Below are 25,374 nucleotides of genomic sequence, written 5' to 3'. Positions count from 1 at the left end.
TTTTGCCACAAGATGGCGGCATTCCCCGGAACAAATGTACACGCGCCCCTTGCAACCGTAAAACCAGTTTAAATAAGGAACAAAAGACTAGACTCCCCGCTCTGCCTTTCCTATTTGTCCTCCGCGTCAACCTTGTTCGGTTTCAACAAAGCAGCAGCTTCTCGAAGCTCGCGAGGCGGTGACTGCCGAGCGCCGGAGTTCTCGTGAGATCACCGCCGGAAGTGGGTGGCAGCGGGGACGTCGCAACCCACTTCTCCGGAAGCGAGCGTTTCTCCCTAGCCGTTGCGCCGCCGGTGCCAGGTTGCTCGCCTGTGAAGGAGAGCTGACCCCGCCGAGGCCTTCCGAGCCCGAGCTCGCGCCTTCGGCTTCCCCGACTGCACAGCTGCGCGGCCGTGCGGACCGAGGCCCAGTCTGCGGAGCCCCGCCAGCCCAGCCCCTCCCTCCGCTCAGCAGTTAGGCCGCGCCCTGAGGCCCAGTCCGCGGCGGCCCCGGCGGGTGATGCCAAATACAGCCATGAAGAAAAAGGTGCTGCTGATGGGGAAGAGCGGGTCGGGGAAGACCAGCATGAGGTCGATCATCTTTGCAAATTATATTGCGCGCGACACCCGGCGCCTGGGTGCCACCATTGATGTGGAGCACTCCCACGTCCGATTTCTGGGGAACCTGGTGCTGAACCTGTGGGACTGTGGCGGTCAGGACACCTTCATGGAGAATTACTTCACTAGCCAGCGAGACAACATCTTCCGTAACGTCGAGGTTTTGATCTACGTCTTCGACGTGGAGAGCCGCGAATTGGAGAAGGACATGCATTATTATCAGTCATGCCTGGAGGCCATCCTCCAGAACTCTCCTGACGCCAAGATCTTCTGCCTGGTTCACAAAATGGATCTGGTTCAGGAGGATCAGCGTGACCTGATTTTTAAGGAGCGAGAGGAAGACCTGAGGCGTTTGTCTCGCCCGCTGGAGTGCGCCTGTTTTCGAACATCCATCTGGGATGAGACGCTGTACAAAGCCTGGTCCAGTATTGTCTATCAGCTGATTCCCAACGTGCAGCAGCTGGAGATGAATTTACGGAATTTCGCCCAGATTATTGAGGCCGACGAAGTTCTGCTGTTCGAGAGAGCTACGTTCTTGGTTATTTCCCATTACCAGTGCAGAGAGCAGCGTGACGTCCACCGCTTTGAGAAGATCAGTAACATCATTAAGCAGTTCAAGCTGAGCTGCAGTAAACTGGCCGCTTCTTTTCAGAGCATGGAAGTCAGGAATTCTAACTTCGCTGCCTTCATCGACATCTTCACGTCAAACACGTATGTGATGGTGGTTATGTCTGATCCCTCGATCCCTTCTGCAGCTACTCTGATCAACATTCGCAATGCCAGGAAACACTTTGAGAAGCTGGAGAGAGTGGATGGCCCCAAGCACAGCCTCCTTATGCGTTGAATATTGCCAAACGCTGTTGCTGAAGATGCTGAATTGCCTTTTTTTTTTTTTTCTTGCACCCTTTCTCTTTTTCATATTCATAATGTTGTGGGCTTTGAGATGTGTGCGCCTCCATGTCCTCCTTCCCTACTCCTGTTCTTTAAACATTGAACGCTACTCAGCTGTCCAGTAGAGCTTCAAGATGGCCTTTCTGAAAAGTTGGTATGGTGTAACACTAAAGTAGGTGGTGTGTGTGTGTGTGTGTGTGTTCTGATTACCTGGTTATAATAGATATGCACATCAAAGCCTTTACCAGTATCTTTCTGTATTCTTTACTAGATTGCAAAGATGGAATGTTACTATTTTATCAGCAAGGAATTAAAATGCATTTATAAATCCTCCTTGGCTTCAATCATGAATAAACATTTGCTGTTAGCAATTTAAAATATGGTGTTATTTGAAGTAATTTGCCCACAACTGTTGCTTTATTGATAAATTTGATTTTGTAATCTTGGCCCCCATCTCCTGAAGGATGTTTCATGGCAGCTGCAATAGAGGGGTTCAGAGAGTATGAACTGGAGCCTGGCCACCTGAGTCGAGTTGTATTCTGGTGTTTTCACTTACTAGCTCTGTGAACTTGGGCAAGGTAAATTAATTTCACTGTGTTTGCTTCATTTGTAAAATGTGGGTGAGAATAGCTCCACTTCATAGGATTGTTAAAAGGATTAAATTAAAACATGGGAAGCATTAAGAATGGTGCCTTGACACATGGTACTATGTGTTAGCTATTGTTACCACCTACTGATCCATACCTCCCCGTTACTGAATGTGAAGCCTAGCTAAATATTTGAGGTGTATTTATCCCATTTAATCCTCACAACCAACCTGTGAGGTAGGTTACTTTATCTTTACTGTATTGATGAGAAAACTGGTAGAAGTTTACTGAATTTCTGAAGGTCATATAGCTGAACACAGGCAATCTGACTAAAGATCCTTCTTCTCCCCCACTATACCCCACATTCTGTCCTACATTGACAGAAAAGTTAATCATAAAAATCCTACCTTTTTAGATGTAGATTATTCCATCATATAATCCTCTTAATTTTGCAGACAGAAAGCTGAAGCCGAGGGAAGTTAAATGAATTCTCCCAAGGAACAGTGTTTAATTCACTTTGGGCAATATGAGTTTCCCATCTGTATTTATCTAGAAATCTGGATAATACTGAATCACATTCTCAGAATATCTACTTTTGTGGGAGGATTCTAAGATTGCTAATTTTTGATAAAGCAATATAAAGAAACTAAGGGATAGGCCTTTTAGAATTTCAAAGGCTTTAAAAAAGCTATTTAACATTTATCAAACCTATCTAGCTATGGATGACAGGTTCCCTACCCATTAAGAGCAACAGGCTATTCAGATGTAAGTTATAAAACACAGCTAATTAGGGCACTGCCAGTAAGTGAGTATAAATCCGAATCACTGAACCTCTGAAGTTTCTTTTATTATATACCTTTGTATGTATGTGATGGCTTCATGGTTTGCAAAATATACTTTTTATTAATATATGGTAAATTCCAAAGCCAGATGGTATAATATTGAGTATTCAAGACAATAGTACATGGAGAAAAACGCAGAACAAAATTCTAACTCAGACCCAACTTGCTGGCCTGACAGAGCCTGGCAAAACCCTCAAGGAGTATGGCCCCCGGACACCCTTTCAGCTCAGTAATTAGGTCACTCCTGAGGTTCACCCTTTGGCCAAAGATTGAACAGCGCCATGGAACAAAAGACTAAAGGGGCACACCAGCCCTGGGGCAGGGACTGGAAGGCAGGAGGGAACAGGAAAGTTGGTAATAGGGAACCCAGGGTTGAGAAGGGAAAGTGTTGACATGTCATGGGGATGTTAACCCATGTCATAGAACAGTGTGCTAACATAAGAAACTAGTTTGTCCTGTAAACCTTCATCTAAAGTACAAAAAAAAAAAAAAGACAATGGTACAGTATATGGAGCATATTAACATAATAGTCCCATAAAGAACTCACAAATGTTTTAAACTTTGGATACTGACTTGGCTTTCACAGTGGGGAAAGAGAAAAATGATCTCTAGAGCAAGCATGTATCTGCAGCTTAGTGAAACAGATTTTAGTAAATGCTTTATTTACATTGAGGGAAATGTCCTTGAACATTTTATTTTCTTTAATGTTTTAAATACACTCAGAAAAAATGATGGCATTTACTTTTACATTACAGGTATCAAGAATACCTGTTTTTCCTTTAGATAAAAATTGACTTAATAAAAAAAAAAAGATATGGTTAAACACTTGATCAAGAAAAGGCTTCAAGATACTTGCAGGATGTTTTCAGTCAGATCCCTCCAAATGTTTCCCTTTGACTTCCAATATTCTTTATTCCACTTCTTAGCATTTTTCATGTTAAGCAACATTTTATGCTTGTCCTCTTTTAAACATTTTACACAATCAGGACATTTTGGCATTACCTAAGGCTTCAAGTGGAGGATGCAGCAGTCAGTTTATACATTTTTATATCTTAGAAGTAGTGAATAAAACAAGGTACAGTCTAATTTGACATGAGAAAGAATACACATACAGCAAGAAATCAGACCTTTTTACCATTTCTTAAGTGCCATCAAGTAGAGGCAAACAATACCAATTCTGAAATAGTTGCTAAGGATGGCCCATGCCTTTGGGGTATGTATGTACACACATACGTCTACATAGGTATGAATGTATGCACAGAATTGTTTACAGAGAGATCACATACAACCGTGAAAAAATATAAAAGCAATAATTGAAACACCAAGTGAATAAAACAAGATGAACCATGTAAGATTTCAGAGAAGGGATAGGCAAATGGATAATGAAAGGATTAAGATTTCAATGTAGATGTGAGATTTGTTCTGAGCCCTAAAACAGAGCTATAGTTACAATAAACTGTGAGGGGAAGTAAGGTATTCCAGATTCAAGGAGATTGTGAATTAAGACTTCTAAAGGCCCATGCTCACAGGACATTTCAGTGAACATTAGGAAACCGTGGTGGGAGACTAGAGGAAACCCTATGTAAAAAAAAAAAAAAAAACCCAGTGCCATCGAGTTGATTCTGAGTCAGCGACCCTATAGGACAGAGTAGAACTGCCCCACAGAGTTTCCAAGGGGTGCCTGGTGGATTTGAACTGCAGATCCTTTGGTTAGCAGCCATAGCACTAAACCGCTACACCACCAGGGTTTCCAAAAACCAAACCCAGTGCCTTCCAGTCAATTCCAACTCACAGTGACCCTATAAGACAGAGTAGAACTTTCCCATTGAGTTTTTATATACCTTTGAATTTGAGCTCTGTGCTGGAATTTGCAATAATTATTGGATATTTAAGCAAGGAAGTGACGATCAAAACAGTCCTTTATGGCCAAAAAGGCACTGTGAGGAAGTATTGGATAGCGGAGAAGCTAAAGGCAGTAAGCTGTCATCACAGTTGTTTGGGCAAAGAATGAGAAAGATTTGAGACATGTTTACAGTATTAGCATATGAAGGACAAAGGAAGAATATCAAAAACCCTCAGCCTATCAAGAGAGATAGCTCACTCAACAATGTGATTTTCTGTAAATCAAAGTCCAGAGATATTTTGATGTTTTGTTTCTGATTCATAGTAGTCAAGGGCCTCCTACACTTTATTGGTGAACGTGAACTTCCCCATCAGTTACCAGTCTGGATATGCATCAGTGTAGCTACTTCTTAAAAGGTACCCCAGGGCTAAATATAAACCTATATCCCTGGCAGTGGTTCTCAAGCTTTTTATTGAGCCTAAAAAATCATCAGGGACGCCTACTTAAAGTGCAGATTGCTAATCCCCACTTTCAACCTATAAACTACATTTTTAAAACGCATCCCAGATGATTCTAATTCAGATGATCCTAGAGTCCATCTTAAAAAAAAAAAAAAAAACATCTTAGGCAAGTCATTTAAGCTTCCTGAGCTTCAGTTCCCCATCTGTGAAACAGGTATGTTACCTTAGAGAGTTACAAGGATTAAATGAAATTCGTGCCTTGCAGTAGCCCTGGCACTTTGTAAATACTAATATGATAGCCCTACCTCCTCCCTAACATGCTGATTTTGGTCTTCCATCTACTGGGTTTTCTTAAAGCAGACTAGAGAAAGTTTTCCCAGTAGATCTAGAGAGTCCCTAATTTGTTGCATTCCTTCTGTCTTTTCTCACAAAAAGACTGGCCTTCAAACTGAAATAGGCAGAACAGAGAAAGGTAGCCCAAGATGGGTGAAGAGAGATGATCTATTAAGCCCATCTATTGTCTAAACTTTTCTCCTTTCCTTGCCAATTTCTTCGGGGCCAGTGGAAAAGGTTTTAATGAGTAGGGGCTCTAGAGAGGGCACCATCACCCTTCCAATGCCTATTCCAATCCTGGTTCCAGGGGGCAATGGCATGTATTCATCTGGGTGCTACAGACAAACCCCTTCCTGGGGCAGTAAGCCTAATGAAGTGAGGAGGAGACTGTACATAAGCCTCACCTCTTGATTCCCACTCAGAATCCAGAGGCCAACAGAAGGCCCACTCCTTATCCTATGTCCTGGCCTCTTAGTGGCATATTAAGGAAGGAAAATGAGGTCAAATCCCAGCTTCACAACTTAGCTATATTGACACTGAACAAGTTATTTAACAACACTTGGGTTCAGTTTTCTCAACTTGGGGGCTATTCTGTAGGCAGAGGGGAAATTTGATGGTTTTTAAGCAGGAAAGTAACATGATCAAATCTAGTTTGTTTCCTGAAAATGGCAGCCCACCCTCCAAAAAATAAAACAAACCACAAATTTTTCAATTTACTTTTTTTTGTTAAAATATAAAACTAGGATTAAATCAAATTCTCAAAGTCTAAATTAGACCAAACATAAATCTATCACATAACCCACTGAACGGATTTATAGTTTTGACAGTATTCCTTGAAAGTGTCGTCATCTTCCATCTTTTTCTTTTTTTCTAGGTTCTGTGCCAGTCTTCATTTATCATCACATGTACTTTCTTCCATCAAACATCTTCTCAGGACCAATCTAATAATCATTAAGCCTATTTAGAGTTTTCTCAATCGTAAGCTTTGTCATCTTGACTACACGCTCAAAAGACACTACTGCTCTCATATTTTTTGTTAGTACCAGAATGTTCCATAAAGAAACAAAAGTTATTTATTTCTCTAAAAGGAAAGATCAGTATATCCAATGAGTATTATATTAACCACTAAATGAAAGAACATCAAAAATTATCCTTATGTTAATGAACTGGGATTATAACACATAATAAACTACAACTTTTGCCATTTACTTAATGGTTACATTATTTGAGAAATCAAAATGTCTTTGCATAACTCTCCATTTTACTTTCCAAATACTTCACATTTCAACCCTATGTTCCTACTACAAATGGAGAAAATCCAAACATACTTTCCTTGCCTAAAAATATCAGAGGAGGCTAAAAGGCATTTAAGAACTTTAGACTTTGGAAAAGAAAGTTTACATTTCCAATATGTAAACTACAATTTAGCTTTTATTCTGTGCCACAACTTCAATTTAAGTGCATCACAGTTATCTGTACTATATTGCTTTATCTTTTCAAGTCAGACGGAGATTTTTCTGCATCAAGACTCTTATTCAGGATTTCTTCTTCTGCAAAATTGATTTAAGAAAAAAGGCATAAGTAAGCATTACAAGGTACAGTAAATATGACAGATTCTAAGTAATAGCAAATTTCAGTTTTCTTAGGAAAAAAGTTCACACGCAAATACTTAACTATTGCATTACCATTATTCTCACTGAAGTACCTTTTCTCCGGGGAAGATCAATACAACCCTCTTTAGAATACTTTTAAATGTACCAGTGTTTAATTATCACAGGCCAATCAGAGTGATACACAGCAAATCTACACCATCCAATAGGTCTACCCTAACATGGTATAAGAGCAATTTTTATGAACTCTTTATCATGAAACATTTCTAACATAGACAAAATAGTATGATTAACTCAAATGTGTCCATCACCCAACTTCAATAATTATTAATACTGACGAACCTTATTCTGTTTCTACTCCCCACCCCCACCAAATCACAGATATTATTATATCATTACAAGAATGATATTTAAAATAGCACTTCTCAACCTTTTTTAAACCATCTTCTGCCAGCCAAGAAGATTCTGACCAGGTTTACTTGTAGAAGTTCATATTACAAAAGCAGTAGGTTTTGGTTCGTTTTCCACCCCTCCTCATCCCAGCTGTAAACTACAGACACATCTCTGAAGACTCTAAAAGTACCCATAAAGTGATGGGTTCACTCCACTCATACTAGCTGAAAGAATAAGGAGCACATTTTATCACATCAATTAACAACAAAAATCATGCAGCATTCATTGTGTACAAAGCTGAGAGAAAACCAGAATGAATGTGGACATGTCTAATGAGAACTTACCTTTTAATTTAGGTAGAACTTCTCCAAGACTACGTGGTATTGTGGTCCTCAACCTTTGCTCCTCTGGAGAAAACTTAATTAATGGTGAAAGAGACCGTTTTCTTTCACCAAGGGACATGCGTAAAGATGGTTTTGTATAGTCAGTGTGCGAGTCACAAGTGTCCAAAAAGTTAAACATATCTGTTTGCATGTTATTAGGAGTAAGACTCAATTCTGATTTGTGTCTTTCAAATGATTCAGGATAAGAGAGAGAAGATTCTTCCTTTTTCTTGGAAAGAGATTTCTTCAGAGCCTCATATCTACTGCAAATAGCCTGCAAATTGAAATTTGATTTTGGAGTAGTCTGTGTATCTCCTGCAACATCTTCTGGAAAAATGTCAGTGTGCCTAGGACTGTTTGGTTCCAGTTCAAAATTGGCCTCTGTATTACTGGAGCTATTAAGACTTAGGTGACCAGCTTCTTCTGGAAGAGTTTCATGTAATATGCCAAAATTAGTATCAAAACTCTTAGAACTAATTCCACTTGATATCTGAAAAGAGTTCCATAACATAGTTTTTTGCATGGAAGGTTCTTTATAAGAAGCTTGTGAGTGGTCTGATACTTCAACACATTCCTCTTTACTGCCATCCATCGCATCTACACTATTGTGTACAGCAGGGAAGAATATTTGGCTAGTTTCTGAAAGTTTGGTCTGTAAAGCTGTACATTCCAAATCTTGCTTACAAATTATTTTCTTATTTAACAAACCTGACTGATTCTGTGTTGGCGGATCACCTATGTGACTGGCTGTCACATGTTTCTGAGACACACACTCGAGGCAATCTGAAACAACTTTTTCTTCAGGCAAATGAGATTGGCTAAAATCTGATACAGTGGTTGAGAGTAAACTGGCCATGCTAAATTCTGTTTGATCATGCAACACAGGTACGGATTCTGGCAAAACTTCTGTATGTTCAGTATCCATCTGAATTGGCTCTGTACTTCTGTCACCTTCCATTTCAATAGCTTTTCTCCATGAGCTTCTAATTTCACTTACTAAATAAATTAAGGAAAAAAAAATCATGCACACAATTTACTAGTATTCCCAAACATAAACCATGCAATTAAACATTTCTAGTGCTGCATATAAATAAAGCTACTAATTCAGTAAGTGTTCGATAAACGTGTTGAAGTGGAAGGCCCCATGATATAACAAAACTCAACAATAACAAAAAACTCTATCCCTAACTGATCAAATACAAGAGAATACATACAATGAAAGCTGCTCCTGAACTATGTGTACACTTTCACGCAGCACATACAAATTACGTGCATTAAAAAGACATTTTCTTGTCCACCTACATCAGGGTTCAGCAAGCTTTTTCTGTAAAGGGCCAGAGAGTAGTAGTTTAGGCTTTGTAGGCCATCCACCCTGTCACAGCTACTCAACTCTGCACTACAGCAAGAAAGCAAGTCACAGACAAAATGTCAACAAATGGGCATGGTTAGATTCCAATAAAATTTTATTTACAAATACATGAGGCTGGCTGGATTTAGTCCATGGGCCACAGTTTGAATCAATTTAACTTCGAATGTCATTTCCAGCAGCAAAGTGGAAATTACATTTAGTCACTCAACCAGGATCTGCCTACATGAGGAAACCAACATCAGAACTTTGCATGCACAAATTATAGGTAAGAGGGAAAAAAATACTGGGTTGTCTGACTAGCTTGATAGGGGTGGAAAAGATCTATGCACACACATACACTTTTTGGCTACTGCTACTGGTTTCTGACTGAGAGAATATGGTCTCTATACTCTATAAATAATGTTGATCGAAGGTCAAATGTGGAGAAAGCATTTTTTTTAAAGTGATCAATAAAATCTTCTCCAGAAAAAATTCAAATAAAGCAACAAAAACAAAATTCTACATTACCTATATTCTATAGTATGAGGACTTATTACAACTCAGTATAATGCGTGTGCTGAAGCAACAAAATAATACTGCTTTTGGGGGTTATGCTATGGGACTGCCTTATATTTAAGAGTACCCACACTTAATATGTCAATGAAAGTCCCTTACGTCACAATAAAGAAGAAGCTACTGACAACTGAACTGAAAGATACAGAGAAGTGTTTTAAAATGAGTTTAGGGAAGATCCATCAGACCTCGGTTCTAAGAAAGGAAATAAAGAAAAGAAAGCATTATTAACTTACTCAAGTTTTCTGGAGTTCGGGGAATTTGGTTCCTTGTTAAGAATGGGTTAGAAATCAGAGAGTCAATTAATTCTTCTAATTTTACTTCTTTTCCTTCAGAGAGCTTTGGAGAATCAGATAAAACTGCCCTGGCAACCTAAAACAGAAAAGAAAAAATAAAGCAAAAATTATCAAGCCCACATTGTTGTGTGCCATCGAGTCAATTCTGACTCGTAGTGACCCTATACGACAGATTAGAACTGCACCATAGGGCTTCCTAGGCTGTTGTCTTTATAGGAGCAGATTGCCAGGTCTTTTCTCCTAAGGAGCTGCCGTTGGGTTCAAATCACCAGCCTTTCAATTAGCAGCCAAGTGCTTTACCTTTGCACCAACCAGGCTCCTCACCAAGCTGGTAGGTAGAATGAAACATAAGCCCTGAAAAGAACAATAAGGACTTCATAGTCGGCAGTCCCTCCCATGGCAATGACACAAAAAATAAGCTCAATAATGTAGCTCTGGGATGACCTACAGAAACCCTGGTGGCGTAGTGGTTAAGTGCTACAGCTGCCAACCAAAGGGTCAGCAGTTCGAATCCTCCAGGCGCTCCTCGGAAACTCTATGGGGCAGTTCTACTCTGTGCTATAGGGTTGCTATGAGTCGGAATCGACTCGACGGCGCTAGGTTTGGTTTTTGGTTTGGGATGATCTACAGACCATCAAGGTAGAAATGGAACACAAGGCTCTTTGCTCCTTATCTTGATGGGGTAACCCACTAAAAGGAGAGAATAGATAAGAATCTTTGTACTTGGGAAGATGCAGAGGGAGTTCTGACTGTGCAATAACCTATGCTGCTATCCTAAAGCAGCTATCTGCCACATTTCTGACCTAGACGACTCTGTATCCACTAAAATGACAGCATTTTTTAAAATATTTTATTGTTTTCAGCAAAAGTTTCAAAATGACTAGTTTTAAAGATAACAGATTCTTCTTAATTATAATCCATTTGCACAGTAACATCTCTATTAACAAAGAGGATACATTCTGACGACGTATTTCTTTGCCAGAAACCTCTGATAATGACAAAGGCATAGGGATACATTCTAAGTAGAGAAAAATATGTTAACTAAAGGAACCCTGGTGGCACAACGGTTAAAGCACACAGCTGCTAACCGAAAGGTCTGCAATTTGTACCCACTAGCAGCTCCCTGGGAGAAAAGACCCGGCAATCTACTCCCATAAAGATTTTACAGCCAGGAAACCCTTTGGGGCAGTTCTACTGTCGTATAAGGGTGGCATAGTGGTTAAGTGCTATGGCTGCTAACCAAGAGGCCAGCAGTTCAAATTTACCAGGTGCTCCCTGGAAACTCTATGGCACAGTTCTACTCTGTCCTATAGGGTCACTATGAGTCGGAATCAACTCGACGGCAATGGGCTTTTACAAGGGTCACGATGAGTTGAAACCAACCCAATGGCACACAACAACATTTTAACTAAATACCAATAAAACTGGAAATAAAAAATACGTAAATTGAAATCTCTACCCCAAGATCCCTAAAAAATAAGCTTTAAACAGCCATAATCAGATTAGTCCCCCCTCCCCCAAGAAGATAAAGGCTACCTGGAATTCAAACACTGAATATCCTTTGTCACAAACACCATTAAAGAAAGTTCATTTCACGGTACTTGCAGAGCTTTATAAGATTTCAGGACTTCTATTCCATCCCATTCCACTGCTATCCTTAATTCTTTTAACCAGAAAATATGCCTTTCCTTTTACAATTAGAGGGAAAAAAAAAAGGCCTGACTGGCCATCTTTAATGTAGAGTCAATCAACCAATAAAAAGAAACAATAGAACTTGAGACATTTAAATATTTTTTAGAGACCACAGAACAGGTCTAAACTCCTCCTGTTCTCTTACAAACAAGAAAAATGATTGACATATAGATCTCTTATTTGGACAATGCTCATTCAGATTAATCAGGATTGGGATAAGGGAAGGAACTCTAATACCTAATTAACATGCACTAAACCAAACTTTTCTTTCAGTCTTTCAGGAATATAAAGTAACTCATGCATTTTCTGGCTGCTTAACCAAATTCAAACAATACCAAGGGATGTTATAGGAAACATGTCATAAAAGTAACGTAGAGAATGGTTTGAGTATTTCATTTGTGTAAATTGAGTTCTGTAATACTGAGAAATAACCAAAACAACTTGTTGCTGTCGATTCTGACTCATGGTAAATCCATGTGTGTCAAGAGTAGAACTGTGCTCCACTGAGTTTTCAAGGCAGATTGCCAGAATTTTCTTTGGCAATCTCTGGGTGGGTTCAAACTACCAACTTTTCAGTTCACCGTTGAGTGCTTAACTGTCTGTACCACCCAGGAACTCCTATACCGAGGAGCAGCAGTAGCATATGGTCACTTATCAGTGAAAAGTAGAATAGTGGTAAGGGACAAAGCTCATTAGGAAAAACCAGGCTCATACATAACAATGAATTTAATCACTTTGGGAATATTTAGAAACCAAAGGAGATATAAACCTTTGCTCAGTGATAAAATAATATTGCATAGTCTTTGTTCTAATCATCAAAAAAAGAGGAAGCTCAGCTAAGCAGATAACATTGTAGAGTATTTTAATAGGGTATAACTACTAGATCCATTTATCCAACAATTTATGTGGTGACTTAGTTCTAAAGATACCACACATGAACTATTTTTATATTTTTACACGATATTTATAGATTGAGAAACGGGTTCTAAAGCATGATAAAGTCTTAACTCAGTAAGGTTATATTAAATCTGTCTACTTTTTGAGAGAAACAATTTTGCTTTAACCATGATTTTGATTATCCGTAACCTTTTTCCCAAATTACCCCAGTTAATCAGTAATTAACTGTACTTCATTTATGATCCCAACACCACTGAAAAAATAACAGATGTCTAAGTATACTTATCACTAACCTGTTCTACCAGATGATCTTGCTCTTTTTGGAATGCATCACTTTTTCTGGCTGGCAGAGACTCCCTAACTGCACTACTCTCTATGTTCTTTGCAATAGCTGATGATGGAGAGTTTTCCACTTCAAATTCTGGTATTTTCTTAGAAATTATTTTCTTTTTCTCTCTGGGAGTTCTCACCTTCATATCCTGAAGAAGACAGATGTGTAATGTTAAAGACATTAATAATCATGGCTGATCTTGAAGCTTCTTCATTAGAGGTTTGGGGGTTATCATAAACATATAAAAGATGGTTAATTTTATTGTGAAATTACAAGTTCACTAGCACGATTAAATAATTCCAGTATTCCCATTTAAAGGTAATGGAAGATTTGTAAACAGAAGTGCTATATAATGTGCGAATACTGGGAAATGTGAAAATAGAAATTAAACTCAACAGTATTAAAATTCAAAATGGTCAGAATTAATTGAAAATTGTTTTAATATGTACCTTTTCAAGAAATGCAGCCCCGTTTCTGTCTGATAATGGAGCTGACTGCAACAAAAAGGAGGCAGGGCTAAAAGGAAAACAGATAAATCCAAATTAAACACAGAAAGGCATTCCATTCACTTGATACATCTGAATATTCTAAAGTAACTGTCTGCCCCGTATCTGTCCGTTATGATTTCACTCAATTCATCCCAGTCATCAAAAGGCAGTTTATTCTAGGGAGGTATGGTGACAATTAGAGCAGTACTTCAGCCCAATTTGTGTATCAGCCTCCCAAATTATGAACATTTTACTTACCCGCTATATTAAAAAAAAAAATTGCTAGTATTTTCTTAAAAGGTTAAATGACTTCTTAAACACTGAAAGATCTGATTACGTTGTAAAAACAAATTCTATTAAGTAGAATTGCATTATAACAATGTCCTTCGGGTCCGGATTACAGAATTTCACCGTATTAATGCACATGTCACACTTAAAGCCGTAAGGTTATTAAGAGTTTTAGTTTGCTGCATTATACACATAGGATTCCTTCATCTTTCAGATTCCCTTGTTCCTTTAGATAAACACAAAAACCTCACGCATCTTTTCACACTAATTACAAAATAAGTTTGTACATTTTAAAAATCTTGAAAGCAATGATAACTTTAAAGTAACTACCTTGGTCTTGAAAGAATTTTTAATTTCAATCACGGATTTAGTCTCCTCACTGTCCAAAACTTTTTTAGCCTAAATCCATAGCTGTTGAGTCGATTCTGGCTCACTGCAACCCTATAGGACAGAGTAGAACTGCCCCATGGGGTTTCCAAGGCTGTAATCTTTATGGAAGCAGACTACCATATCTTTCTCCCACGGAGCAGTTGTTGAGTTCAAACTGCAAACCTTTCAGTTAGCAGCTGAGCATTTTAACCACTGTGTCACCTGGGCTCCTTTTTTCAGCCTATGTAATATGAAAGACAGGATTACCACAGAGACCACTTTCAACATCAAACTTGTTGGTGCTTTGCTTTCATGGCCAGAAGTACACAATTAACAACTTGTTAAGTTATTTTATATAATAGCAAATAGTTTTTCAAACTACATATGCCCTCTCTGAGTCTTCGTCTACCTTCCAACCATAAACGAAAATCACTGCAGTAGCTCAAGCTTTAAATTTAGCCTGAGTAAGATATAATCCAGATATCAAAGACAAAAGATTGGCCATCTGTTGTGATTTTATCTTAAAAGTTTTATGAAAATTTACATTAAAATTATCAAAAAGCCCTCTGGAACAGGGTCAGTAATCTGTAAACATGCCACAAGGGTGCCCCCACTAGATGGTGAGCTCCTTGAGAACAAGGGCTAAGTTATTTTCAAAGAACTAGCACAGGGCCTGATACATGGTAATGCAATACATATTTGCCAAATAATTGACAGACCAACAGAATCAACGAACAAATGTCACTTAAAGATAGAGTTCTATACCAAAAAAAATTTTTTAAAAACCCTTTGCCATCAGTGAATCCTCCTGGCAGATACTTACAACACAATTGTTAATAGGAAACAATGAAAGCATATTGAATACCCTCCTCTCTCTCATGTCTGAATTGGCAACATGCTATTAGCCCTACTACCATTTCAATCCAAGACAACTTTAAGCATCCCTGGCTCAGTCCTTCACTCTTTATCCGTTTGCCATGTCAAGATTGAGGCCTATGAAATCCCAGCACTGTAACATATAAAAATAAAGGGTGCTGATTCCATTGTGGATATTTATACTAAGAGCACTTTTAAAAGAAAAGTCACATTTTTTATAACAGTCAAAAAATTGGAGAAAATAAACACAATGTTACAAAGCCATTGTAAGTAAAAACTGGTAATATAATGTTAAGTAAATACATATATATACACACAAAACTGTTTATTCTATATTAATGCTTAGAAATTTTGTATTTTAGAATACAAGACAGTAGCCATGCTTTGATTAGAACTAAATTTATGTATGAATGTAAACAAGGCCTAGAAAAGAACTCGAGGAAAAAAATCTGACAAGTGATACATTAGAAATTTTAACCAATTATTTTTCATATTTACTTGCAGCTGTTGTTACAATATATATCTATAATTAACAGATAATGAATAGAAATTCTAAAAAAAGAAAGGATACGTGATTGGAATTTGATTTCAGAGACCAAGGATGTTTAGCTGGCATGCGTGCAAGATCATGCTGCCCTGTCTTTGAAATGCAGTAAAGCAGAAAATGTTAGAGGTCTAGAATTACATCATCACCACTAAAATGTTACAAAACCTTCCTAAAACCACTGCAAAGAAAGATAAAGCCCACAGTGTATAGGAAAGACATCACCAATCACTGAATTCTGATAGTAAGTATGGTGTAGCCACCATCAGCTCAATTCTTCTTAAAGCCAGTCCTGAGATTTATGGAAAACACTAATTATATTTTGGTAGCTGTGAAGGACAACTGCATGTGAACAGGCTAAAAACACACTTTAAAAACTATTTTCATGGCTTTTAATTGGATAATTGCATTGTTTATATCCTCATGTGAATTTTCAAATTAAGTACAGTATTACTAAGAAAATGCCACTGTAAATAAAATATTAGGTAATAACTGAACTACATGCCAAAAAATGGTATTATATTCTCTAAATAGGAAATTTAATTAAGAATTCATTACTGATGAAACAGTTTATTACAAAAACCTTTTAGAGTGAAGAATTCTGAGCAACAGATTATTTCCACATCTTAGCAACTGAACTCTTGCCAGGTCTTCTGTTCTGCTATTAAGGCAATAATAATCTCTCAAAGTCCATTAAGCATTCATCCATTGTCACCAAAAGCCTTCCCATACCTTCAATATCCCAAACCTATAATTAAAATAAAGTGTCAGAAAGTAATTAAAAGATACAGGACTTTGGAAGAGGAAAGATGTTGAAATCCAACTATATTAAATACAACTTCTTCCCGTACTGAGAGAATTCCATCTGAACTAAATTGTTAGGGCCTAAGTGTCTAGTTCCTGTAGAATCCTGATAGTAATCTATCTACTAATCTTTACTTCGGCAAGGCAATTTAGTCAAAATATTTAATTTGCTCTCTCAAGGGAAAACAAACCACAAACCTAATTGAGATTAAGAAGCACCAAATATCCCCCTCTAGCACGCTATTTAAAAAAAAAAGGCAATAAACCCAGTGCCGTCAAGTCGATTCCGACTCACAGCAACCCTATAAGAAAGAGCAACTGCGGTAAGCGGGTAAAATGGACAAGTCCAGTAAGCTTACTACTTACTCTTCAGTATTGGGTCTTCATAGATGATTTCATTATTTTTCATTAAGTACTCAGAATATCAACATCACACTCAGATATAAGAATAAAAACATAATTCTTCCACAACTAGTCCTCACCTCCTCTCAACCAGAAAGTGACTACAAAGGAAAATGCCGATAGTGCAATTTCACATAAAACGTTTGATTTTTGTTATGGTGTTTCAACTTACTAATGGATTAAGAATATACAGAATCAAGAGTGCTTCCATTCATTTAAAATTTAGGATTTTCTTTTAGGATTTTGCTAAGTATTTCTTTCTGTATTTCTCATTTATTTCAGAACAATGAACTAAAAAAACACCTATTTAGGTCAAGCAGAAATCAGAAAAAAACAGAAGAATCTGTTTAGTCTGTCTGTGCTTGATTACTATTTAAAAATGCTTAATTTCAGTAGAGAACAAATACATTCCCCATGTGGGTTACAAATAGTTTAGAGATTTTAGTTCATATAATCTGGTATCAGTTTTAAGGGCCAAAATGGGATGATAGAGAAAACAGGCAACAGAGGCAATAAAAATGTTCCTGAAAGAAGTTAAAACAAACTAAGTAGGTTCAGATTTCTTATCTGTTAAAGTTTAGGATTAGGTTAAATCAGAAGTCTTCCAATTATTTTTTTAAAGCATGGAATTTTTTTTAATCAAATGGCATGTAAATACCTCAATATATAATACAAATAAAAAAGCAAGCTGTTCAAGTTGATGTTGGAACTCATCCAGAGCACCAGAGGGCACTGCAGAATACAATCTGAGACCTACCAGACTAGATGCTCTCCAAGGCCTCTCAACTCTTAGATTTAATCAATGGTCATAACATGGTTGCAAATAAATTCACAGGCACAAAAAGGTAAAAATTTCCAAACTTGCATTAGAAACTTTCATTTTTTTTAATTAAGTAATCTTCATGAAACCCAAATTTCAGATAAAGAATAGAAAAAAAAAAAATTTTTTTTTTGGGTCCATGCAACAGAAATGTTGAATCTTCTCTGAAAATGTGTGGCCACACTGGGAAATTACTGTCCAGTTAAGTGGGAGCAATTACAGAACATCTCATAGCAGAGAAGTTTGAAGAATGGCTTAAGATGGGACTAAAATTAATAAAGAAAAAAATCACTATGAAAATCAAAATTGTTTTACCTGTTGACTGGTTCATTTACAGCTCCTTGTGTATCATTCTCTGTTCTGCAAACATTTTCTTGGTTACATTCCTTAGACATATCTAAAGGAACAGAAAAATTAATTACTCTTTAATTATGTTTGTACATTTTAATATTTGAGAATCTCTTGAAATTCTAGAGTAACTTCTAAACAGAAGAAAATGGAAAAATGAGAATACAAAAGCTAATTGAAAAATGCACTCAATTGTTAAGGGTAAACTGATGGCAGGACAGTAGTAGAGAGTATCCAGTAGTAGACGTTTATAAAGATTGATAGCTCATACTAAACCAAGGCGCCAAAAAAGTGACAGTCCATAATTTTCCAGTACTAGATAGCCACATTTCAGGTTTAAATACACAGATTATTCAATTACCACAAAAGCCGGCAACAAGGCCAGAAGTTTCCAGTATTTAGCATATTTCAGCTCGGCATCAATGACATCAATCACAACTCCATATTTATTCATCAACGTTATCACTGAATAACTATGTGCCAGCTACTGTAGTAACAAATGGGAGACAGAAATAAAAGATAACAATTTCAAAGGGGCCCTGGTGGTGCAATTTTTAAGCACTCAGCTGCTAACTAAAGGACTGGTGGTTCAAACCCACCAGCCATTCCAAGGGAGGAAAGACCTGGTAGCAGTCACTTCCAAAAAAATTACAGCCTAGGAAATCCTACGGGGAAGTTCTACTCCGTCATATAAGGTCACTACAATACAGGATCAAGTCAAGGGCACACCACAACAACATACACTTGTCATTAAAAAACATAAGCCATGAGCAAAGACAGAATCCCTGCCTTCAAGGAGTCAGTCTAGGACAAGATATTCATGAATGAAGAATTACGTTAAACTGTCATAGAAAAAAACATCTAGAGCTTATTATTTTTTCTAAAGGCAACAGAAAACGACTAATAACATTTTATACGAGGAAATGAAAAGAAATCGTATTTATATTACAGAATGGTCACCGATAACCATTTGTAACATGGAATAGGTTGTATATTAGAGGCAGAGTAACTAGTTAGAACACAAGAAATTATGAGAACTGAACTACAGCACCTAAGGTGTGGGAACAGAAAAGGAGAAGACAGACACCACAGGGCACTTAGGAGGTAATAACAAAATTGAACTCACCACAATACAGTAAACCAAGCTGACGCAGACACTGACTCCTACCAAAAACACATTAGAACTGCTAAATAAAAAAATTTTTAATTTTTTTTTTTCAGGGATGCCCAAAAGAATAAATAAAAATCATCACGTCAGATCAAAAACAGCATAAACAGAAACGGAAAGTTCAAACCAAGAAACCAGGACCCAATAAATCAGGCTGCAAAGGCTGAACACTGGAAATTTAATGCCTCCATCATAACAAGAAACATCATTTCAGGCTACTCAGGTTGGGATCTGAAACTCCAAAGGCAGCTCTAACCTTGAAAGGGAATTATAAATGATGATATTAGATATTGTTGAGGTGGTAATAGTATTGTAGTTGAGGAAATTGGGTATGAAATAGATAGGAGATGATTATAGAACTATTGTTAATTTTTTAGGTGTGATAACAACATGGTATTTATATAGAATATCCTCATTTCTAGGGAATGCACGCTGAAATACTTAGAGTGAATGGACACGATGTCTAGAACTTACTTTGTATAGAAGAATACATACATATATAATTATCATAAAATGGTATTTGTTGCAACAGGTGATAGGTATTCAGGCAATTACTATTCCGTTAAAAAAAAAAAAAAAAAGTGGGCTTCCACACACAAATATGTACGTGACTTTATTTCTGGCAGCATTATTCCTAATAGCCAAGAAGTGGAAACAATCCAAATGTCCATCAATGAACCAATAAGTAAACAAGATGTGGTATATCCATACAATGGATAGTACTTGACCATAAAAATGAAGTACTGATACAAGCTACAACTTTGAGGGACCTTGAAACCATGCTAAGTGAAAGAAAAAAGCCAGTCACAAAGGCCCATATATGATTCCATTGATATAAAAGCTCAGAATAGGGATATCTAGAGAGACAGAAAGTAGGTTACTAGTTGTTTAGGAGTAGAAGGTGGGGCAACTAGGGAGGTGAAAGCTAAAAGGTATATGAATGAGGTGATGAAAATATTCTAAAACTAACTGGTGATGGTTGTATATACCAGTGGCTATATTAAAAACTATTAAATAGTACACTTGAAATGAACTGTATGGTATGTGAACTATATCCCAATAAAGCTATTTAAAGAAAAGAAAACAAATTTGGGGTTCTTACATGCTACAACATGGATGTATCTTAAAAACATGTAAGTGAAAGAAGCCAGACACATAGGACAACATTTATATGAACTATCCAGAAGTATTTATGGTCAAATACTATCCATTGTATGGATATACCACATCTCGTTTACTTATTGGTTCATTGATGGACATTTGGATTGTTTCCACTTCTTGGCTATTAGGAATAATGCTGCCAGAAATAAAGTCACGTACATATTTGTGTGTGGAAGCCCACTTTTTTTTTTTTTTTTAACGGAATAGTAATTGCCTGAATACCTATCACCTGTTTCAACTATCCAGAAGACAGAAAACAGGTTAAGTGGTGGCCAAATGCAGGAGGGAGAAAAGAGGAGTCACAGCTTAATGAGTATGTGGATTTACTCTCAAGTGATGGAAATATTTTGGAACTAGATAGAGGTAGTGGTAGCTTGCACACATTGTAAATTTACTAAATGCCACTGAGTTATACACTTTGCAACGCTTGAAATAATTAATTTTATGTTATGTGTATTTCATCACAATAAAAAAAACTGAGAAAACAAAAGCAAATGGAAAGGAGCTATTATCACAGAGAGAAATACTGATTAGAGGGAGGTTTAAAAGAGAGAAAGATAAATAACCAACCTGGAAGTGAAGCAGGGTACTTAAAAAGAATGCTCCTTGCATATACTTCTTCTGAGGCAGGATCAAATGAAAGGGGAGACATAGGTGGTAAAAGATCCACAGCCTTAAAACACAGAATACAAATTTGAAGTTACACATTTTATACACTACCACAATAACACTGCTAAATTAATCTGAGTGTATGATTTTTTTTTTCTGACAAAAATAGAATTACCAAACCTATTTTTTTTTTTTTTAAATAAATTATCCTACAACGATTTTTTAAACCAAGGAGTACAGTATTAGGAAACAGGGGGTTACTTTGTCCTCCAACTATCTCACATCAGGAGGGATGATTCGTTTTCTTGTTAAGACAATCATCTGAATCTAAAAGTATTAACTACAAGTCACAACATTTTAATGACTATTTTAATACATATTTAGAGAAATTACAGAAACCAAAACATTTGAATTTTAGTCTCAAACGCAAAGCTGACAAACATGCACACACATAGCGTTTCCAGGTCATTTGTGACATGATAAATCAGGAGACTGCTTTACATTAAAGAAGCCCTGGTAGTGGAGTGGTTAAAGTGCTTGGCTGCTAACCAAAAGGTCAGTGGTTTGAACCCACTAGCCACTCCTGGAGAGAAAGATGTAGCAGTCTGCTTCCGTAAAGATGTACAACCTTGGAAACCCTGTGGAGCAGTTCTACTCTGTCCTACAGGGTTGCTCTGAGTCGGCTTCAACTCACCATCAGTGGGATTCGGTTTGGGCCTTACATTAAACCACTTTGCAAAATGAAGTCAATTCATGGTTAATACAGGGTTGAGAGAAGAAGTGTGCTGTTACATTATAGGGAGAACAACTAGGATCATATAACAAGGTTCATGTAAGTTTTTGTATGAGAAACTGGCTTGAATTGTCAACTTTCACTTAAAGCACAATAAAAAAAAAAAAAAATGAAGTCAATATTACTTACTGGAGTACAACCTTTAATTAGACTGAAAGGAGACAGGCCAAGAAATTCTGTCCACTTCTTAGACCATTCTCCTTGTTTCTCAATAATAGAACGTCTTATAGTTATAAGATCTTCTTTCATTTTATACCTATGATAGCATTAAAAAAAAAATTTTTTATCCAAATTATGAATAAACCAAAAGGTAATGAATAAAATTTAAGAAAGCAATGATGGTTGTAAGGAAGAAGGAAATAAAAATCCAAAGTACAAATAACTTTAACTTGAATAACTCTCACAACCAAACATTCAGAGCCTAAAGTACCTTTTTCCTTTTTTAAGACCAGAAAGCAATCATACACTTTTTACCCCACTTATCTTTATAACACAATTGTTTTTCCTGGTTCTGCACTCAGTCAGAGCTCTACTCCCACTCTCTGTTCACTCCTGATGGCATCCCATACCTCCCAATCTTTCTGCTCAGATAAAAAAACTTCAGAGCCCTAGTTTTATTAGTAGACCCCACAAAAGAAACATTAAAATTATATCACAGAGATATCACTTGGCAAAAAAATCATTCCAGATAAAGAGAAAACTACGTTAATTTTCCCTTCTACTTTCTGTGTCTTTTCTGGAAGTTGATCAGATAATACGGTTTTTGTGTACTAACAAAATTTTCATACTTGTTTTCGAAAGACAAAGAGTAGTAACTATATACGAATTTTGCTGAGAAATTATCAAAACCACCCTAATCCTCCCACAATAAAAGAAAAGAACATCTTTCTAGTGTACCTCATATGCTTCAGATCTGATAATCTTTCTCTCTGAAATCTGGTCTCTTTTTCAAGGTAGTGAAGGTCTACTGTCAGTCTTGCTTGGTCAGTCTGACAATGTTCATATTTCATTATTTTCAAGACTTCATTTAATAACTGAATAACTGTTAAGAGGTTCAATTTTCCAGCCTCATAAACATTTCCTATGTGTAACTAAGGATTCAGAGAGGGAAAAAAAAGTGGTAAACTACTGGTTCTAAAGATAATAAACTGCTATGTAATATATTTGTTTTTTACTATTATATAAAAAGTTTACCTTAAATTAAAAAAAAAAAAAAAAACCCTTCCCCGTCAAAAAATAAAACTACAGTAAACGATTTTGTTCCAATAAAAACAATTACCGTGAAAGAACACGACATGCTACATTTTTAATTCAAATAGACAGAAGGTAGAATCAAGATTGGGGAGAAAGGACAGGTTTGCGCAAAGATCATGAATTCACTTTTTAACAAAAGTAGCAACTGATGGTTCCTAAAGGCTGCAACCAAACTTGGACATGTTAATTTGGCCTGCACAGCTCCAGTGTTTGAAAAACATATGAAATCCACTGCTAACATTTACAAACTCAGAGATCTCACCAAGAAATTACTCTGTAAGTCTCCAAACACCTCACGACTTCTTACTTTCTCCCTATTGTTACACTAGAACGAGCATGCTCACTTATACATATTACCTGCCCAGCCCCTGAAAAAATCTGATTTTTAAATACTCTGAATTTGACTTTCCCCTTCATGTTTCCTATTAAACTGAAAGCTCTTCAGGGTCAAAAACAATATTTTTGTATTCCCTATACAAGTCCTGGTAGGGTGGTGGTTAAGAGCTCGGGTGCTAACCAAAAGGTTGGCAGTTCAAATCCACCAGTTGTTCCTTGGGAGCCCTATGGGGCAGTTCTACTCTGTCCTATAGGGTCGCTATGAGTCAGAACTGACTCGACGGCACCTACCAACAATACTATATCAGGAGCCCTGGTGGTGTAATGGCTAAGAGCTGCTGCTAACTAACCAAAAGGTCAACAGTCTGAATCCACCAGTTACTCCTTGGAAACCCTATGGACCAGTTCTATTCTGTCCTCTAGTGACACTATGAGTCGGAATCAACTCCAAAGCAACAGGTTTTTGTTTGTTTTTAATACTATATCAATATGTGGCATATTGTGGCGGGGGGGGACTCATTGCCGTCCAGTCAATTCCAACTCATAGCAACTCTACAGGACAGCGCAGAACTGCCCCATGGGATTTCCAAGGAGCGGCTGGTGGATTTGAAGTGCAGACCTTTTAGTTAGCAGCCAACCTCTTAATCATTGCACCACCAGGGCTCCTCCTGGCGTATAGCAGATGGTTAATAAACTGTATATTTACCAAGAAAAATAAGTATGGGCTATCCAGATGGAAATGTCCCATAAGCAAGTGGAAATAAGCAGATGGAGTTTAGGTTAAAAGGGAGAGACAGGAAATAGCGATTTGGAGACATTACTGTACAGGAGGCCGTGGAAGCCATGGAATTGGGTAATAAATTGAGGTGAATTTGTAATGTGGGAAAGAAAAGGGGGCATTAACGGAACCAATGAGAACACTTTCTTTTAAAAGTTAGAAAAAGGAACCAGTGGAAAAATTGAGAACAGCAGTGTGAAAAACCACGTTAAGAGTAGACACTGAAGTCACAAAAGTTAAAAAGACTTTTAAAAGAATATTTAACATCAAGATGAGAGAGAAACCAAGAGGATGAAGCATTTAAAAAAAAAAAACGTGGCAATCAGGAGATCACTGGTGCACTCACTGAAAACTTTTAAAGAACGAGTATCGTATCATCTTCCTACTAAGCAACCTCCCACCCCCCACTCTGTATGACGTTATCACCGTACAAGGCACAGCCAATAAGGGTTGATGGGTACCCTAAGAGTACTCCTCCTTATGCAAGTTACAGTAGATATACTCACAAGTTTTAAAAGTAGTAAAAAACACTACAAGAAAAACAGCATATAACCTATAAAATAATGAGACAGAAATTTCCCCAGATTTTTTAATTGTGGTAAAAATATACACACCAAAACATTTACCATCACAACTACTACTCAGAAGTTTTCTTACTATCAAATGCTTACCTGACCCATTTGTTTTTCAATTTTGTCAAGTAAGAGCCTTGGAATCTGAACAGCAACATTAGTTCCGTCTAAAGAGTACTGGTTAACAAGGCTAAGGACTGAACTAACAACTTCTCTCTCTTTTTCCAAAAACATGAGTGTTTCATTCACTAAAGCCCACAATGACCGAACCTTTGAAAACAGAGACAAACAGAAAATATTAAACATAGTCTAAACATACACTAAAGAAATGTAAAATACAAATTTACATTCATTCCTAGGTACAAATGATGTACTACTAGAATAATTTCTAATAAAAAAATCAAATAACTGTATTTTAATTGTCTAAAAGCTCTGATATTACTTCCAAAAGGGCTTTAAAACCAAAGAATTTCTTGAGGGAAGCTAGCTCACTATGATTTTCAAAGCAAATCTAAGCACTCTAATAGCACCAAAATGCAATTAGCATTTCCTATATTCTGATATCCCAATGATCTCATGGAGATTTTTAAGGGAGAAATAATAAACGTTTTCGGGGGCGGGGGGACAATGTTACACATCAATTTAATAGTCATTCAAGTTCCAGAAAAGTTAAAATACATAAAAGTCT

At 37.1% G+C, this 25,374-nt stretch overlaps 2 protein-coding genes and 1 non-coding gene across 4 annotated transcripts in view; 1 reads left to right on the top strand and 2 right to left on the bottom strand.

The window, feature by feature from the left end:
• Nucleotides 1-259: 259 nt before the first annotated feature.
• RRAGA (Ras related GTP binding A) lies at nt 260-3,413 on the top strand. Its single transcript, XM_010587918.3, has one exon. The coding sequence runs from the start codon at nt 499-501 to the stop codon at nt 1,438-1,440; it is 942 nt and encodes a 313-aa protein (XP_010586220.1). The 5' UTR covers nt 260-498; the 3' UTR covers nt 1,441-3,413.
• Nucleotides 1,404-25,374, bottom strand: part of HAUS6 (HAUS augmin like complex subunit 6) — a 40,116-nt gene continuing 16,145 nt past the window's right edge. For both annotated transcript variants that reach the window (XM_003407663.4, XM_064290454.1), the window contains 10 exons: nt 24,786-24,956; nt 22,644-22,837; nt 21,876-22,002; nt 20,915-21,017; nt 17,983-18,064; nt 13,526-13,592; nt 13,039-13,224; nt 10,097-10,232; nt 7,901-8,935; nt 1,404-7,103 (listed from right to left, as the gene is read on the bottom strand). In XM_003407663.4, the coding sequence (XP_003407711.1) occupies nt 7,042-7,103; nt 7,901-8,935; nt 10,097-10,232; nt 13,039-13,224; nt 13,526-13,592; nt 17,983-18,064; nt 20,915-21,017; nt 21,876-22,002; nt 22,644-22,837; nt 24,786-24,956 (2,163 nt within the window). In that variant the 3' untranslated portion in view covers nt 1,404-7,041. The remainder of the gene's footprint in view (nt 7,104-7,900; nt 8,936-10,096; nt 10,233-13,038; nt 13,225-13,525; nt 13,593-17,982; nt 18,065-20,914; nt 21,018-21,875; nt 22,003-22,643; nt 22,838-24,785; nt 24,957-25,374) is intronic.
• Nucleotides 13,671-13,801, bottom strand: LOC111749916 (small Cajal body-specific RNA 8). The gene has a single exon (XR_002785087.1). It is a non-coding gene; the product is annotated as a small Cajal body-specific RNA 8 (non-coding RNA).

The sequence above is a fragment of the Loxodonta africana genome, chromosome 9, assembly GCF_030014295.1.
Source record: "Loxodonta africana isolate mLoxAfr1 chromosome 9, mLoxAfr1.hap2, whole genome shotgun sequence".
Classification (NCBI taxonomy): Eukaryota; Metazoa; Chordata; class Mammalia; order Proboscidea; family Elephantidae; genus Loxodonta; species Loxodonta africana.
Note: the sequence above shows the minus strand (reverse complement) of the source record. Positions and strands in the feature narration are given on the sequence as shown.